General features: G+C 38.0%; 1 protein-coding gene across 1 annotated transcript; it reads left to right on the top strand.

Moving 5' to 3' along the window:
- Positions 1–314: 314 nt before the first annotated feature.
- Positions 315–16527, top strand: EXOC1L (exocyst complex component 1 like). Its single transcript, XM_036301857.1, has 3 exons — positions 315–637; positions 10230–10360; positions 16130–16527. The coding sequence occupies exons 1-3, from the start codon at positions 517–519 to the stop codon at positions 16394–16396; spliced, it is 519 nt and encodes a 172-aa protein (XP_036157750.1). The 5' UTR covers positions 315–516; the 3' UTR covers positions 16397–16527.
- Positions 16528–18690: the final 2163 nt, after the last annotated feature.

Here is an 18690-nt window from a genome sequence, read left to right on the forward strand (position 1 = left end):
AAGGAAGATGATCCCAATCCATAGAGCCAGACAGCTGATCTATATCATAGAATCAAGCTGAGGTAGTGGGCTTCCTCTGCAAAGTCATGGGAAAGGGGCAAAGGCTGCTACACAAGAATAACCAGGGACTCCACAAGTCTCTCTGCCGCGGCTCATAAATGTGTTCCCCATCAGCAAACCACAGGAGAGCTCCAGAGAGCAGCCTGCTCTAGGCTGGACGCTGAGGAGTGACGGTGGGGCCAGTGCTGCTGCTGTATTTTGGCTGCTGCTGCTCCTGCTGCTGCTGCTGCTGCCGCTGCTGCCACTGAGCAGATACCGCAGCGCAGCGAGGGGTCTGACCGCGCTGAGTGCTCTGGGAGCCTGGGTCTGGCTGGGAAGGAGATGTGAGGAGAGTGAGAGCTGGGAGGTGGGCAGGGCTCACTGAGGAGCTGCAAACCAAAACCAGGAATCTAAGCAGCAAAAGGAGAGAAGGGGTGAGTTTGAGCCAAGATATCAGGCCAAGTGGAACTGGAGGAAATGTCATCATTGGTAAAGGAGGACTTGGAGAAGAAACTGTTTAAGCCACTCTCGCAGAATCTGTACGAGTTTATCCAAATAGAGCTCTCGGTCCAGGACAGGTATTACCTCTGTGTGTCAGGTAATATGTTCTTTCTGTTATGATTTTTAGACGTAACTAACCCCAAGATGCTTGGGTGATCGGGGAACATATTTTGTATTTATTTTCCTATAGAATAACAGCACGTGTATCTTTTCGTGATAGAACTTGACTATGCTCAGTTTAAAAATTTGGATTCTACAGAATTTTGTAAGTGCTAAAATGGAAAATAGAAAAGAATGCTGTATTAAGAATATGTTGGCCAATTGTTCAGAAATGAAAGTGGGTTTGTACTTTTCCTGATTTTATTATTTTGTTTCCAGTCTTTTATGTAATTCACTTGCATGGCATGCAGTTTTACTGTGGAAGAGTTCATTTTTAAAAATGCAAAGGAGAGCTCTCTGTATATTTCAAATATGTTGGAGAATTGTGTTATACAACTCCATTTCCAATGAGTCTGGACAACTAGGGCTCTCTCTTTGCATGCTAGGAAAGAAAAAAGGTCTTGTGTTTTCTTCTGAGGGCTTGTTTTTAATAGAGAATTATCTCTAAAATTTTTTCTCCTCTAGGAAGTATGCTCACAGAAATAATACTTTAATGGTAGAAATTAGCTCATGAAGATGGACCTTTTAGTTCCTCTAAACTATTTAACTAAAATATTTCCCCGTGGTTTTAAAATTCATGAAAATTGTCCAAAGGTAGAAATAGGCCTTGGCACATAAGTATGATTTGCCTAGCCAGTAATTTCTGTGCTGAATTTAGACAGAAATACTTGTGCCATTATTGCATGTAATGCACAGCATTCCTGTTTCCCAATTCATGCCTCTTAATACCTTCCAGGGGCTTATGAGGAAAGAGCTTAGAAACTCTAAGTGTTCAGAGTGAACTTCCCTTTATAAGGCACACACCTCAGCATTTTCAGAAAACAACTTGTTATCATTCCCTTCCAGGTAATTGGCTTAGAAGAACTTTCTAATGGTATCAAGAGAGAGTACTCTAAGGGAAGTAAAACATCTTTTTTAAAGTGTTAAGAGTTCTTTAAAATTCTATTAATCCTAGTAAGTATAATATTCACTCAATAATAAAAAGTGTGATATGTATATACATCTAACACTTTACCAAGCATATTTTGCTATATACAAGTACAAAATGTGGGGATTTTTCATTATAGCAAGGTAAAAAGCTTAACAGGCCCAGGAAAAGAATTCAAAGTGCAGAAAGAAGTCAAATGGTACAATTTTAGAAACTGTATTGTATCCTAACCATCAAATGGCAAATTATTTGGACTTAATATGTTAGAGAATATGCTTGTTCCAACATTAACATTTAATAATTTTAAACCTATTGAGATCCTACTTTATAAAGCTAATTACCCATCAGGTAACATTGGTATGCAGTATTTTTAAAGAAAAACTTTAAAAAATAATTGCAATAATGTATATACCTACTTTCTCAAACATATCTTTTTGTTGTTGTTGTTATTTTTAAATGTTTTATTGCTTAAAGTATTACAAAGAGTATTACATATGTCTCCTTTTTTTCCCGCCCTTGACAATCCCCTGGCCTCCCCTACCCGCCAGTGTCTTATGTCAGTTGGTTATGCTTATATGCATGCATACAAGTCCTTCGGTTATCAAACATATCTTAATGCCTCTTTCCAACTATGTAATTAAATAAACTTCTTCTATCTAAGAGAAAAAAGTCTCCTAACATTAAATTTTTGGATATGGATGTGATTTTCCCTGCCCCTCCCAGTATCCTTGAATTCTGAGAAAGACATTATGGGCTGGGGTCACTTGCTTCCTTTTTTCATAAATGATATGAATCTTTTAAGTAGGATTGGAAGGTCAAGGAGTTGGCATTATTAACATGTGTGAAGGCAACCCCTTTAAGGTTCAATTTCCTCATCTGGAAAATGACCAAATGAAGTAGGTGATGCCTGTCTTTAGTAAAATTCAATGATTCTGTCGTGTAAGAAGCAAGGAAAAACAAGGTCCTCTCAGATACGAGGAAAAGAAGACAATATTGTGATATTTCAGAGAAAAGTTAAGATTATAAATCATATTAGTTCACTAACCTTTCACAACTCTGGTCTACATCACATCCATCAATTTGAAAGCACTTTCCCCAGATGTAACATCAACATCTCTTTATGACCATTTCAAATACATTTAGACAGAACAGTAATTTAAGGCAAAAATCAATGCGATGCTTGACAGTCCTAAATCTTTGACCATGCTTTACTCAGAAAATTTCCATTGATGTGAATCAAACAGGTCAGGTCACAATTGTTGAGGCAAGTAACTCCAGACATGGAAATGCTGGTCACCTCCAGGGAGTAGAGATGCATACTTGTGATTTTCTTTTATGTCCTACAATCCAGCAGTTCTAAATTTTTAAGAATTGCACATCTGGACTAGCCAAATCCTATCATGTAATTTTCAAAATTTAAAGAAGATATGTTTAAATAAGTTAAATTGTCTGTTTATCTGATCGGAGTCTGTCACTTGTAGGGGTCTCGCAACCAGATGAGTGTGATTGACTGTTATTTTGATACATGACCTGGTTGATGTAAAAAAGCAGATATCATATGTTCAATCGCCCTCTCAGTACTTTGCTAGGATTTACATTGCGGATTTCTTGGCATCTTAGTACCTTCCCACCTTAGGGTTTGCATGGTTATTTATCCTTGAAATTAGCTTCCCCCAATTTAGAACATCATTTCCCCTGGCAGTTAAAAGCAGCATCTTATGAAGGAGGTAGGAGTTCTATTATGTGTGGGCACTCAGAAGGGTAAGTCATTTATGCAAAGATGAGAATACAAATGAATCAAAGAAATTCTGACGGATTTGAAATAGCATATGAAACATTAACCATAATTAAATGGAAAGTAGCAGGGCATGCTGCAATGAAGCTTGGAAGGCTTGGAATCAGACAGAACTGGTGTGAAACCGGACTCTGCTTTGCCTACCTGCCAGCTGTGAAATTTGGGGCAAAATAATTAACCTCTCTGGCCTCAGTATTGACATCTCTGAAATGGAAATAATAACACTTACATCACATGTAGCGCTCTCTTATTAAGTCCTAAGTAGGAAAAAACAAACATGATAAATTATTTTCCAAATAAATAAACTAAAAGGTTGGGTTATATGTTTTAAATATATAGAAAAAATCTATTTACTGTGAAAACATATGCTGAAATATATATATATACTGTAGATAAATATTTATAATAAAAATAAAATATACTGTAAACATATATAAGTACATATATTTAATATATAATGAAGAAATTATAAATTGAATTGTATATAAATTATTTATATATTTTATAAATAAAATTATATCCATAAATAAAATTATGAAAATAGTATGCATAAATTCCCCACACATATTACATTTTGATGCCAGAACAGGACTACTTCTCTGGGAACCAGAGAATCTAACAATTTTGTCAAATCATCTATTATATGCTAATTAGACTGGACATCCTTCTGGACAACCTTCTGGACGAAGCTAGGGCTACAAGGGAAGCCCAGGTCCCGGGTGCCAGAGGGAAGCCAGTGCTGGCAGCTGGGGGAAGGAAGGCCTCCTCTTGCACGAATTTCGTGCATCAGGCCTCTAGTTTACAATAAGAATAGTACAATAAGGGTATTTTTAAAAGAATAAGTTAGGAATAAAAAGAAACAAAATACTAGAGACTGGGTGGCTCATAGAAACAGTATTTCTCTCAGTCTGCAGGCTGGAAAGCCCAAGATCATGGCATTGGCAGATTCCCTGTCTGGTGAGGCCTCACTTCCTATAGACAGTCAGCCATCCTCTCCTTGTAGCCTTGCATGATCTCACATCTTCTCATAAGGGCACTAATGCCATTTAAGAGGGCGTTGCCCTCATGACTGACTCACCTTCCAAAGGCCTCACCTCCTCACACTATCACCTTGGGGTTTGGAATGTCAGCATATGAATTTGGCGACAGCGGACACACACATTCAATCTGTAGTACCCGATGTAGTCCCAAAATTGATTTTTTAAAATATTTCTAGAAAAAATATTATGTGAAAATTACTTTTTTGATGAAATCAATAATAGCATCCTCAATGACCCTAAGACATCATCAATACATTGAAACATTTTCAAGGAAGCTGCTTGTCTTTGATAACTCATGGTAGCTTTTCCCTATTATTTAATTTCAATGATGGAAGCAATTATATAACACTAGGGTTGTAAAATAAGTCATTTGTTTATTTAAAGTGTTGCTGTGCGGCTTCCTCATGAGCTACTTTTCCCTCTATTCTGACAAATTCCATTTGTTCAGTTGGCCTATCTTCTTTCCATTTAGCTTCATAAATAACAGTGACTATTTTAACAGGAAAATAGAGGCAGTTATTAATGATAATGTTTATTTTGAAATTAAAAATGAAAATATATGGCGGACATAATTTAAAATTATAATTCTGAAAATGCTAACTAACATATTAAAACTGGAGCAGGTTCATTCTGAATTTCCCTCAGTCTATAGATATTACTCACTAAATAATAATTATTCAATGTCACCTCTGATGTTCCTGAAACCAACTCTCTAGCATTTTGACTATATAAACACATTTCTGTTTTAAGACAATGTGATAAATTTCCACTTTCCCACTCCATTAATGTGGATATGGCCATTTAATTTTGGCTGGCAGCACAGCTCAAGTGTGGGAATTAGGGGTTGGGTCCAGTCCAGCTTGTGTAGACTTCTTTGGCTCTTGGCTAAGGACAATCTTGGAGCCTCGTTGGCTCCAGAGGAGGATATTTTGCCAAATCAAGGAGGCTGGACTGTCTCTGTGCTGCATCATTGTACCAAAAGCTTAACACTTAAAGCATCTTCTAATTTTCTTAGTCTGGTGTTAGTGGGACAGTGACCATTAAGTGTAAGAACACTTGTTAACTGGTAGATCCTACCTTCTTAACACCTCTTTCTCCATTGTCTCCCTCCAACCAATCCTTTATAGAATTGCCAAAAAAAAAGAAAAAACCCAAAACTTTCTAAAATCTAAAGCTCTTCCTATCTATTCACTTAAAATCTTTTCGTGACAACCCTTCCCCCAAATCCCCACAAACACATCGCTTTCAGGATAACATTTGAACTTCTCCACCTAGCATTCTAGACTAACTCGCTCCTTCCTATCCTCCTTCATAGCACCTAGTCACCCTCACACTTCAATCCAGCAATACCAAATACCTGTAATTACTAAAAAGTGTCAAGTATTTCATGCTTTTGTATACATGCTGTTCCAGAACGTCCTTTACCCTTTCGTCGTTGTAACTCCCCCTGCCCTTTGCAACTCAGATGACCTCCTTAAAGAAGCTCTCCCCGATCACCAGAGGGATGAAGATGACCCTTCTCCTGTCCTTGCCTCACTCCCAGCACTGTGATCATGTGTTTTATTTTTTTTAAACATAATTTTTTCTTTTTATTTTGAAATAATACCAAACTTACTAAAGAGTTGCAATGATAATAGTTGTAGAAATAACTTTCTTCTTGAAACAGTTGAGAGTAAATTGCCAACATGATGCCCCAGTGCCCACACTAAAACTTTAGTATATTATTGCAATAACAGGCAAGGGCGCTCTCCTACATCAGCAATTTCCAACTTTTTTCTTCTCATGGCACACATAAACTAATTACTAAAATTCAGTGGCACACCAAAAAACAGATTATATTTTTTTGACCCTGCACACACAAAAAAAAGGTATAATTTTGATTCATTCACATTGAATGGCTATTGTTGTGATGGCTGTTGTCCTTTTTTTTACTTGACAATCTAAAAGAAAAGAGGTAAATGTCCCTGATTAAATAGTCAGGTATTATATGTTTTAAAAATTCCTATGACACACCAGTTGAAAATCACTGTCCTACACAATCACAATACAACCATCACAATCAGGAAATTAACACTGACCCATTACTATCAACTAATCCACTGGCCCGATTCAAGTTTTAAAAAAAAATTTATATTAGTTTCAGGTGTACAGGATAGTGGTTAGACATTTATGCAATTTACAAAGTTATGAGATCATGTATTTTTTTCATGAAGCCCCCACTCCCTGTAATCTCAGGAATCGTGCCTTATGGGAATTCATTATTTTAGTGTTTAGCACAGGGCTTTATTCAAAAAGGCATTCAAACATTTATCAAATTAATGAATCAGTGGGTCTACGATCAATTAGCTGGTTATTATAACATGTAGGTGAGGCAGTGGAATTTTCTTCAAATTACATTTTCATACAGTGTCCTGTATGTCCCTCCATCCCCACCCTCTCCCACCCCCGAAGTAGTGAGTGAGACAGCAGGCAGAACAAGAACATTGTCCTTTGGTTCTGAGATAGAGCCTTTCTCTGGACAGACACAACTACCTTGTTTGTCTCTAAAGAGACCTTTTGTAGGGCTGGAGACATGTACATGGGCAGGAACCCACCATCTTTTGCACACAGTTTCAGAATTCTGAGGTATTTCTTAACTCCTGGTTAAGATCTTCTGTTCTAGCTCTCCTCTAGGACATGGCCCTCCATCACTGCCTTTGTCTCTTGAATATGCAATCCCTCCTCTTCCATGGGACATGGTATCTAAATCACAACCTTTAGTCTCTTCTTATTTCTTTTTTGACTCTACTCTAGCTGTCGTCTGCCTTCGCTGTTCCAGAGAAACCGCCCTTAGGGAGGAAATCAATGATGCTCCCCAAGTCAGATGCAGTGCCTGGACTGAACTCTGGCTTTACCCAACGAAGTGACTTCACAGGATTATCTCCAAATCTTTGAAATTCCCAATCTCTCATTTTCCATAGCATTGCACTGTTAGGCTTGTCTCTTTTCTGCTGGCTCCTTCTTAGACTACTCTGCTGGCATGTTTTTCTTCTCCACTCTGTCTCGCCTCTTTCCTCCGCTCTTTTTCCTACACACCTAGTCTTGCAAACCTGTCCACACCGAAAAAATCTCAAGTCCGTATCTCCATTCTTAAATTATAAACTACCATCTCCTTCTCTTCTGAAGTAGATGGCTATTCCACTCAACCAGTTCACTTCCATACCTTCCTGTTTTGATTTCCATTAATTGTCATCAATGCCTCTTTTGAGATCTTACCTGGATTTACCACTTCTATTTCCATAGCCCACATCCTATGCCTATGTTACAATAGCCTCTTAAAAGAAACAAAATGAAACACTTGAACAATTACTATAAACCAGGTACTACCCTAAGTCATTTGCATACTTGATCCTTTATCTTTATACCTTACTAGAGGCCCGGTGCACAAATTCATGCACTGGTGGGGTTCAGTCGGCCCGCTCTAATGGGGGCTGATCAGGGGCGGGGCTGGCCAAGGTGAGGGGCTGCATTTGTTCTGGTCGTTCCGGTCATTCTGCCATTCGGTCACTGGGTTTTTATTATATAGGATGGGTTTCTAATGTCTACTTTCTACCTAAGAAAACTGAGCTTTAATCTTTCTAGAGATTAAGTAATTTACTCAGACCACACTGTAAGAAGTGATGTCATGATCTGCATCCAGAATGTCTAATGTCAGAGTCCATTAAATCGCACTGCCTCTTCCAGGGATCTCTAGTTCCACTCTCTTTTCTTCTTTATTGTATCCTGTGTATCACTGCTTCCAGCAAACTGCTCCTTTAACAAGACACCATTGTATTAGTCTCCTGCTCAACTTTCACTGAACACCTGACATAGCTTCCTCTTCTTAGATTTGTCAACCTTCTCAGACTCATCTCTCTGGAGGACTAAGCCCCATCATCAACTTTAAGCTCAACTGGTTGCCTTAGCAGCAGTACACCTGCACCTTCAGAGGACAATTACTCCTTCCCCAGCCCTGGTTCTGGAGCCTCACTATCCAGGCTAGCCACCCATCCCTCCTCCCAGAGCGGGAGTCAGACACCACAAGTCTACAGTGGTTCCTGTCACTTTTCAGATCCGGACTCCTTCAAAACATTACACAACCTTCCTAACCTAGCTAATCTGATTGCCCACCACATCCTCACATCAGCCAATCTATATTGTTCACTTTCTCTAACTCTGCCTGGTACAGTTCCATTTCTATTTTCCATTCATTTCCTCCTGCTACCTTCACCTAGAAATGCCTTCAGTATCATCCCCACCTTTCCAAACTGAACTAATTTTCAAGCTCTAACTCAAATGGTATTTATTTCATAATGCCTACCTTAACTATTCCAAGTCTCTCCCTTCTCAGAACTCCTATTAAGCACACAGTCTGCTCCGCATCACTTACCTATCACTATGATTATATTATAATATAATGTCTTGTACATTCTCAACTAGGAGGGCATGCCAAAGTAGAACTTTCTAGAACCAAAAGTGTCTTCCCTAAAGACAGATCCGGTTTCACTCTTAGAAGACAAAGCCAGCTTACAATGTTCTAAGTGATGTCATCCATCTTGAAAGAAAGTTTAAGATATTTGATTTTGCCAGCTCTATACACCTTTATAATATATATAATTTATGTAACTCATGTTTGTTAGTTTTGTCTCCCCAACAAAACCATAAATTTCTAGAGGACAGAGGCCATGTCTCATACTACCCTCTGTGGCATCTATAATAGTTGTATCCGATAAATACTCCTTTATTAACTCATCAATAATTTTCAATTCAGGATTGCTAACATTAAATGTGGATTCTTCTGATGTATTCACGTGAGACCAAAGACAATGATTCTAAGGCCAGGAAATTATTTCCTAATTTTGTTCACATAAAATTAGCAATGGTTTCGCCACACTTTTCAAAGCATAGTACTGAAACTTTTGGTCTCAGTGACACATTTTGAATACTAAAATTTTAGGGATGCACTACAGAGGATTGAAAATCTCAGCTAGGTCTACAGTAGCTGTGATGCAAGCATTTCTATATAAAAAAATTCACAGCAACTTTGGCCCTGGCTAGGTAGCTCACCTGGTTACAGTGTGGTCCCCATATGATAAAGTTGCATGTTTCATCCCCAATCAGGGCACATACAAGAATCAACCAATGAATGCATAAATAAGTAGAACAACAAACCAATGCCTCTCTCTCTCTCTCTCTCTTCCTCCCTCCCCTTCTCTCTCTCTAAAATCAATAAATTTTTTAAAAATCTCACAGTGACTTTAAAAGAAAGCATACACAGTAGTACTTGCATGGTCATTCTTTAACACTGTGTTGCTATGTGAGCAGAACTGTTTACTTTCCTGACTTCACTTACTTTTATTGTCATAAATTAAAATTCCAACTTGTTCTGGTAAACACTTTGGCACTGACCATAAGCCAACGCTAAGCCTCTTGTTTCCTGCCCTGAGTTGAACCCCATTCCCCACCACAAAACTCATAGTTGAAAGCTCACAGCTCAGTGCTCTATATGACAGATATTATTGTGCAGTATGTAACCACAATTGTAGCAAAAATAAAGTTAACACATAGGGCAAATCTGGGGGCATAGTTGTGAAGGTTCAGATACATCAGGGTTCATAAATGGAGTACAGATACAATGTAGGTTCAAGCTCATTGTAAGAAAAAGGGATACATAAATATTGAAAAGTAAGATGATGAATAACTTATCTTCTAAGAGTTTATGTAAACTAAGTGTTTTTCTGTCCCACAGTGACCAAAAATGAAGAAGTAAAAATAATTATGGTGAAACACTACAGAATAGGTTTAGATGAAAAATATGAAGTAACAAAAAAGTGGTCTTTGAATGATCTGCAGATGATTGATGGAAAAGAAGCAGATACTGTAAGTGTTACACTCTATAAGGGAGATGTGGGATCGATAAGCTGGAGATCTTTATGTTCAATATCCTACTTCACATATTCTTGGCATGCAATTAAGTGTTAAGATGGCATATTGTTCTTAAGTCGTAAAGTGTAATCTACTGCGATGATGTAGTGGGAGCTTTTTGTTTTGTTTTTATGAGTTTAAATTTGAATTTTGTCTATTAAATTTAAAAGCATCTTTCCCAAGGGCTTCTTAACAGGTTAAACACAATCAATCAATTCAGAAACTTTAAATATATGGTGCTTCCACCACCACTCTCTCTCTTCCTCAACTTCCATCGTAAGTTTGGGGGATTCCTTCCCTCACCTTCTTCAAACTTTCTGTCAGTTAGCCACTTGATCCTCCAGAAGGATCAATACTTCTTGGAAATCCTACTGCCTTCACATTGAAAGGCGGGGGAGAGTCTGTATACTACAATCTCTCCACTTGACCTTGCAACAAGTGGTTTTCCTAGTCTCCTTGTACTCTTCTGCCAATGGAGAACTCATTACCACACGAGGAAGTCCATTCTATTTCTGAATTGCCATGCTTTAATTTTAAATTTCCTATTTATGTTTAATCAAAATCTCTACCCGTCAGTTCTAGTTTTGCCATTTGGAGAAATTCAGAACAAATCCAATCCTCCTTTCATATAGCAGCCTTTCCAATACTTGAGGCTGATTATAATGTTCCCTCAAGTTTTCTCCTTTCTAGGTTAAATGCACCCCATTTCATCCTTTAAATAACTTTCACATGAAGATCACATACGCCAATATGACAGGACAATATAAACACTCAGAGGTAATAGCATTAGTGTTACTTGTTTCCATGACATTGCTTCAACACCCTTCACTACACTATTCTCTCTCTTTTGAAATGCTTCTGTTTTTCCAGAATTAAAGGCAATACTTTAGACATAGGGTGACTAGTTTATATTTTTTTTTGACATGGATTCCTTATTTCTATTAAATACTTATTTGAAACCTCAGGTCTTTAGTGCATGAATTGCCATTTAACCTGGCCTGCCATACCCTCTACTTACATAGAATAAAACCTAAATGAAGGTCCTTGGTGATCTGACTTCTTTCTCTCTGGTCATCCTATCTTAAACTTTATAATCCACTGTGCTTCACTACTGACTCTTGAGGCTTAGAATGCCCAATCGCCTCTATCTCTTACCCCTTTCCCAGATTCATTGGGTAAAGTCCTACTCACATCTCCCCCATTGAATTGTGGATATACTGGTAAGTGTGTTATAGCCATAATCCGACAAACTGCAATTGTTGGCTTTTTCTGTCTCTTCTCTGGATGGAAAGCTTCCAAAAAACTGGGACCATGACTTTTCATCTTTTACTATAGCCTTCAACCAGTAACTGTGTTATTGTTGGATGAATTAGAATTTAAACTCATCTATTCCTATTCCTAAATGCCATATTCTTAGTCTGGCTTATTCTTCCCACCTATCAAATCTTCTAACATTATAATTTTTAAAATATTCACTGTAATATGATGCAGATTTAATGAGCACAACACTTAGGACTTCATTCAAGTCAATAATAAAAATGATGAAGCAGGCAGGGCTAAGTGCATACTTCTAGGTAATTGATAAGTTATCATTACTACTACTATTACAATGAGTAGTACTGCTACCTGTTACCATTCACACTTAGCAAACTCTTATCAAGTGCCACATAATCATCACAAAACCCACATGAGTTACATTCTTTATTACTCCTGATCTACAGGAGAAAAATGAGACTTAAAGAGATTAATAGACTTGCCAAGGTCATGTTGCTATTAATTAGCAGAGCTAGACTTTACCCAGAAATCTGTTAATTTGCCTTGTTTTGATTGCTTGTTTAACATCTCTACAAATTCAAATACATTCACTCATTCATTGAGAATTTATAGTATACTAGAGGTCCGGTGCATGAAATTTGTGAACAGGGGAGGAGGGTCCCTCAGCTCAGCCTGCACCCTCTCATAATTGGGGACCCCTTTGTGGGATGTCCAACTGCTGGTTTAGGTCCAATCCCACAGGGATCAGGATTGGGCCTAAACTGGCAGTCAGACATCCCTCTCGTAATCCGGGACCACTGGCTCCTACTGCTCATCTGCCTGCCTGCCTGATCACCCCTAACCCCTCTGCCTGCCTGCCTGACCACCCCTAACCACTTGCCTGCCTACCTGACCACCCCTAACTGCTCACCTGCCTGCCTGACCACCCCTAACCACTTGCCTGCCTACCTGACCACCCCTAACTGCTCACCTGCCTGCCTGACCACCCCTAACCACTCACCTGCCTGATCACCCCTAACCACTTTGCCTGCCTGCCTGATTACCCCTATTACTCTGCCTGCCTGATCACCCTTAACTGCTCACCTGCCTGTCTGATTGCCCCTAACCACACTGCCTGCCTGCCTGATCGCCCCTAACCACTCTGCCTCAGCCCCGCCACAGTGGCTTCATCTGGAAGGATATCTGGAGTGAAGTCCAGAAGTTCGTTCGGCTGTCCGGTCTAATTAGCATATTATGCTTTTATTATTATAGATATTGGGCCCTGCCAGGCTCTGAGGCTACACATGGCGAATTAGACACACATAAGCCCTTAATTCTGCCTTACTTAATTATTTAGTCTGAATGTGTAAAATGTGTCCTTAAGACCCTTCTGAAATCAATATATGCTATCTGCTATTATCCTGATTTATCACCTAGGAATCTTATTTTTAAAATTTGGCATGTTTAGCATGACTTTTTGGTAAAAGCATGCAGGATTTCATTGTTCCTTTCCTAAGTACTCATACAGAATTTTCTGACAATACATTATCTTTGATAGTGAAATAGATATATTTTTAAAAGTTGACTATTTCTATTTTGCTCTTCATTTTCGGACCTAAAATATTAAATTGCTGGAAGAAAACCTATTAAATCCAAAGAGTAGTCCTTTTAAAGATTTATTTTCTATGGATGAAATAAAAATATCCCAGTTCTGGGAATTTCCACTCTCCTTCCTCCTAGAATTGAATCCTTAGGAGTCAGCATTTACTATATTTTTTTCATTATCAGTGATACAGTTTTAAATAGAGCAATTTGAGCCAGAGAATTGTCAGCTTTAAAAAGGGTGGAATTAAAATGGAAGTCAATTTATAATGCAGACATCAAAATGTCTGGGGACTTGGAGACTGGCATAGTGCAACAGGAGAGAGAATGATGTAGCAAAAAGTGGGATTGGGTTAACTAAGATCTTGGTTCTTGTCCTGGGTCTACCAGTAACTTCATGTGTGACCTGGGCTTCACTTCTCTGGAAACTACCATCCAAGCTACAAACAAGAGATTACTGAGTGATATGTGAGGTCCCTTTTAGTTCTAGGATTCTGTCAAGAAAGAGAGAGGGAGGGAAGAGGGTGAAAGAAATGAAAGGAGGAAGGGAGGAAGGAAGGGAGGGAGGGAAGGAGGAGAAGAGGGAGGGAGAATGTGTAGAAAGGAGAGAAGGAGAAAGGGTGGAAAGAAGGGAGGGTGGGAGGGAGAGAGGAATCCTATTTTTAAAATTTGGTGTATTTGGCACCAAGGAGTAAAGGAGAAACCTTTCTCCCCTCCAGGAGTCTGTAAGTAGGTTTATCTTCTTTCATCATTACCCATACTCTCAAATTCATTATGGAAGGAAGGAAGGAAGGAAGGAAGGAAGGAAGGAAGGAAGGAAGGAAGGAAGGAAGGAAGGAAGGAAGGAAGGAAAGGGAAGGAGAGAGGGAGGAAGGAACTTGTATTCTATGTGCATGCCTGCTCAGGCTTCAATTTTTAGGCTAAAGGAACAAATCCTCTCAAAATATCTCAAAAGCATTAAGTATATTTTCTACATGATAAGATAACTGTTTCAATGAATAAATTATAGAAGGTGTGTGATTAGTATTTGGTAATAGAATGGATATGATTTCCTTTTATTGAGATTTTCTGCTGCAAATATGACACCTGGGGAAAATTTTACAAGATGTGACTAGGGGAACACTACACTTAACACCACCCATGTACAATCTTTTTTTAAAATGTTGTTTTTAAATTCCGTTAATGGTATAACGCAAGGTGGTATTAACACCAGCATCACAGTCTTACTGGGGACAGATTTAGGAAAGGGGCCGAAACCGGTTTGGCTCAGTGGATAGAGCATCGGCCTGCGGACTCAAGGGTCCCGGGTTCGATTCCGGTCAAGGGCATGTACCTGGGTTGCGGGCACATCCCCAGTGGGAGATGTGCAGGAGGCAGCTGATCGATGTTTCTTTCTCATCGATGTTTCTAACTCTCTCTCTCTCTCCCTTCCTCTCTGTAAAAAATCAATAAAACATAAAAAAAAAAAAAAAGGAAAGGGAACTATCATTTATTAAGCTCCATACTATGCATGTAAATTTCATATCAGACCTTTCGAAAAGGAGAAGAAAAGTGAAGGTCACAATCACATAAGCGCTCTGTCCGTGGTTACATCAGAGATTCAAGATGGTAGTTTAACCTCAAAACCCATCTTGTTTTTCCTGCCTCATGCAAGAATTTTCTTGCAGCCCGGCTGGCATGGCTCAGTGGTTGAGCGTCGACCTATGTATGAACCTGGATCTCAAGGTTTGATTCAGAGCACTGACGGGGTTGTGGACTCAATCCTCAGTGTGAGGCATGCAGGAGGCAGCCAATTAATAGTTCTCTCTCATCGTTGATGTTTCTATCGCTCTCCCTCTCCCTTCCTCTCTGAAATCAATAAAAATATATTTTAACAAAAAGAAATTGCAAATACCTAAGTCTTATATAATGTTTACATGGTGACAAATTATTCAGACTCTTGTTTGGTCTCTCTCTGCCTCCTTACCAGTTAAAGGGCAATGTTTACCTCCACTTCTTTTTTATGGAACTACTTCAGATCAGTTCAACACATGTTGAGAACCTAGTAGTTGCCATGAACACAAAGATAAATAATTCAAACCTTCCACTCTCAAGGAGAGTTAGGAGTTAGGCAGATAATGAATGTGAAAGCATTTGGTAAACTGAAAAGCACTTTATAAATGTAAGGCATTGTTTTTACTGTTATTAGTAACACTGGCAAGTATTATTTTAACATACAGGACTTAGATTAGATTTGATGTCTGCTTTTTCTCAAAACACCTCCACTAGAAGTATAACAAAAGCCTAGAGCAATCCAAAAAGCCTAGAGGCAGCCTTTAGTAATTTTTTTCTGTTTCAGTCCAATGATTTAATGATCCTTGTTACTAACTTCAAAGGTAGTTCTTTGCTATTGACTTCAAAGTCAGCAAGTTGGTGATCTGTGGTATGCCACAAGCTAATTAGCCATCCTGTATTTCACCCTTCTACCTTTGGAATTAGCACAAGGAACCAACCTCCTAGTAGAGAAAAGGAGTCTATAAATGTTTGTTCTCCCCTTCAGAAGTCTATAAATGAGTTTATTCTTTTTTCATCCCTACCCATCCTCTCAAATTCACTACCCTGGCAAGAGTTAATAGATAACTACACATTCTGAGACACGTTCTAATTGTATAACTGAAAAAATTATAGACGCTTCATAAATAATCCTTATGATTTTCTTAGAAACAATGTTTGAAGCAGGTTAGGTAGCTTTGGGAAAGCTCATGTGTAGATTTTAGAAATATGTTTGGTACTAATTCTTTATAATCAAGAAGCATATACAAAAGAATATGAGAGAATCTAGTTATTTTCTTGACTACAAACAAAATCATGTCTCTCTTTCTTTTCTAGGACAATCCATTTTTTGATCTGCACTTCAAGAAAGTGTACAGTTTGGAAGCATATAGTTGTGCTTCTAAATATGCCTTTGCTCGAACTGTAAATAAGCTGAATCATGCATATCTTAAGAAGGACTTACAGATTGTGAACTTTGATTCGACTTACATTAATGATGATTCTATTTGGTCCTCCAACAACAAGGATTGCTTGGTTCTTATGAGAATATGCTTTTATGCTTTCAACCTGCTGTGCCTGTCCCTCTGTCCCCTGCCACTCTGAAGATGCATTCCATTTTCTTCCATCCGTATTCTATGAAAATGGTTTCCTAAGTAAATATTGGCAGTCATGATTTTGTTTTTTTCCCTTCATCAGTGACTGTTATTTATATGGAAATAAAGTGATGCTTTGTGAATTGCAGGGAAATGTGTTTCAATGCAATCATTCAACATTTGGGACTTTTGCCCACGTATTCCTTGGAAACTTTAGAAGAGGTCAGATGGCTCTGGCTAAATTAGTATTCTACTAAAGAGTATCAAGAAGTATCTTAAAAGGCCTAAATATATGCAAAAACATCCCATGTTCATGGGTAGGAAGATTTGATATTGTCAAGATGTCAGCACTACCCAAAGTCATCCACAGACTCATTGCAATCCTTATCAAAATTCCAATGGCTTTTTGTGTGTATGCAGAAATGGAAAAGCCAGTCCTCAAATTCATATGAATTCCAAGGGGCCCCAAATGGCCAAACAATCTCCATTTTCAAAACTTCCTGCAAAGCTACAGTAATCAAAACAGTGTAGTACTGGCTTAAGGATAGACATATAGGCCAATGGAATAGAGTTGAGCATTTAGAAATAAACTCATCATTTATGGTCAACTAATTTTTGATAAGGGTGCCAACCTCATTTAAAGGGGAAAGAATAATCCATTCCATGGTGGTTCTGATACAATTAAATATCCACGTACAAAAGAATGAAACTGAACCCCTCTCTTACACCATACATAAAAATCAACTAAAGTGGATTAAAGACTTGAATATAAGATCTGAAACTATAAAACTCCTAGATATTGCCTGCAGCAATTATTACTTTGATATTATAATGGTGATTTTCTATTAACATAAATTTTCTACTTTTATTATTTGAGAAAACATCATATATCTAATAAGGGACTAATTAATAACCAAAATACATAAAGAATTTATGCAAATCAACAGCAAAAAAACCCACACAAAATAATGAACCAATCCAATTAAAAATGGGCAGATGATCCAAATAGATATCTTTCTAAAGAAGACATACAGGTGGCCAACAGGTACATGAAAAGATCCTTGACATCACTAATCATCAGGGAAATGCAAATCAAAATCACAAATATTACCTCACACCTGTTAGAATGGCTATTACCAAAATGACAAAATATAACAATCATTGGAAAGGGAGAAAAGAAGACTCTTGTGCACTACTGGTGGGAATGTAAATTGGTGCAGCCAGGATGGAAAACATGGAGGTTCCTCAAAAAATTAAATATAGAACTACCATATGACCCAGAAATTCCACTTCTGAGTATATATCTGAAGAAAACATAAATACTAATTTGAAAAGTTGAATGCATCCCATGTTCTTTGCAGCATTATTTAGAATAGCCAAGATATGGAAAGAACTTAAGTGTCTATCAGTGCATAAATGGATAAAGAAATTACAGTGTAGCCTAGCCACTGTGGCTCAGTGGTTGAGCATCAACCTATGAACCAGGAGACTATGGTTCAATTCCCGGTCAGGGCACATGCCCAGGTGGCAGGCTTGATCCCCAGTTGGGGGCGTTCAGGAGGTAGCCGATCAATGATTCTCTCTCATCATTGATGTTTCTATCTCTCTCTCCCTGTTTCTTCCTCTCTGAAATCAATAAAAATATATTTTTTAAAAAATAAATGACAATGTATATAATATTCCTTTTTACATGCAATTCAATATACATTGAAAAACAAACAATTCAATTATGTATACAATGAGATATTATTCAGCCATAAAAATAATGTAATCTTTTAATTTGAAATAACATAGATGGACCTTGAAAGATAAATATGATCTCTTACATGTGGAATCTAAAACACACACAGCCACAGAGAACAAGTTGGTGGTTACCAGAGGGTGATGGAGGTAAAAAGAAAAAGTAATCAAAATAAATAATAAAATAAAATAAGATCAGCTCTCTGAGCCAGGCAAAGGGAGGGGAAACAAAGAAGAAAAATGTGTTTAGGTGTATATATTTTAGGTGATCTCCTGCCTTCATTGACTTTCTCAATTATATGACTAGATATCCATTCTAGATAAGACAATTTCTCCTGTTCCTACCTCAAGAAGAGATGGAGAGAATTAAGTGGTAAAGCCAGAGCTAATGCTGGGCACATAGTAAGTGCTGTTTAGAACATATGAACAGTGACACAGGCAATAGCAGCTCCAAGAAAGTGACCTCAGGAAGCACATAAAACATGTTCTTAAAATGAGTAGGTATAATAGCAGTTTAATTCTGTCAGTAACAAGGACATCCATTGAGTCATTTTTTAAAAGAGT

Source organism: Myotis myotis, unplaced genomic scaffold, assembly GCF_014108235.1.
Source record: "Myotis myotis isolate mMyoMyo1 unplaced genomic scaffold, mMyoMyo1.p scaffold_m19_p_1, whole genome shotgun sequence".
Taxonomy (NCBI): domain Eukaryota; kingdom Metazoa; phylum Chordata; class Mammalia; order Chiroptera; family Vespertilionidae; genus Myotis; species Myotis myotis.

Bases quoted from the DNA above. Each gene is read 5' to 3' on its own strand.
- EXOC1L (XM_036301857.1), top strand. From the start codon at position 517: ATGTCATCATTGGTAAAGGAGGACTTGGAGAAGAAACTGTTTAAGCCA. The intron at 638-10,229 runs GTAATATGTTCT...TCTGTCCCACAG, and splicing joins GTATTACCTCTGTGTGTCAG to TGACCAAAAATGAAGAAGTA. The intron at 10,361-16,129 runs GTAAGTGTTACA...TTTCTTTTCTAG, and splicing joins ATGGAAAAGAAGCAGATACT to GACAATCCATTTTTTGATCT.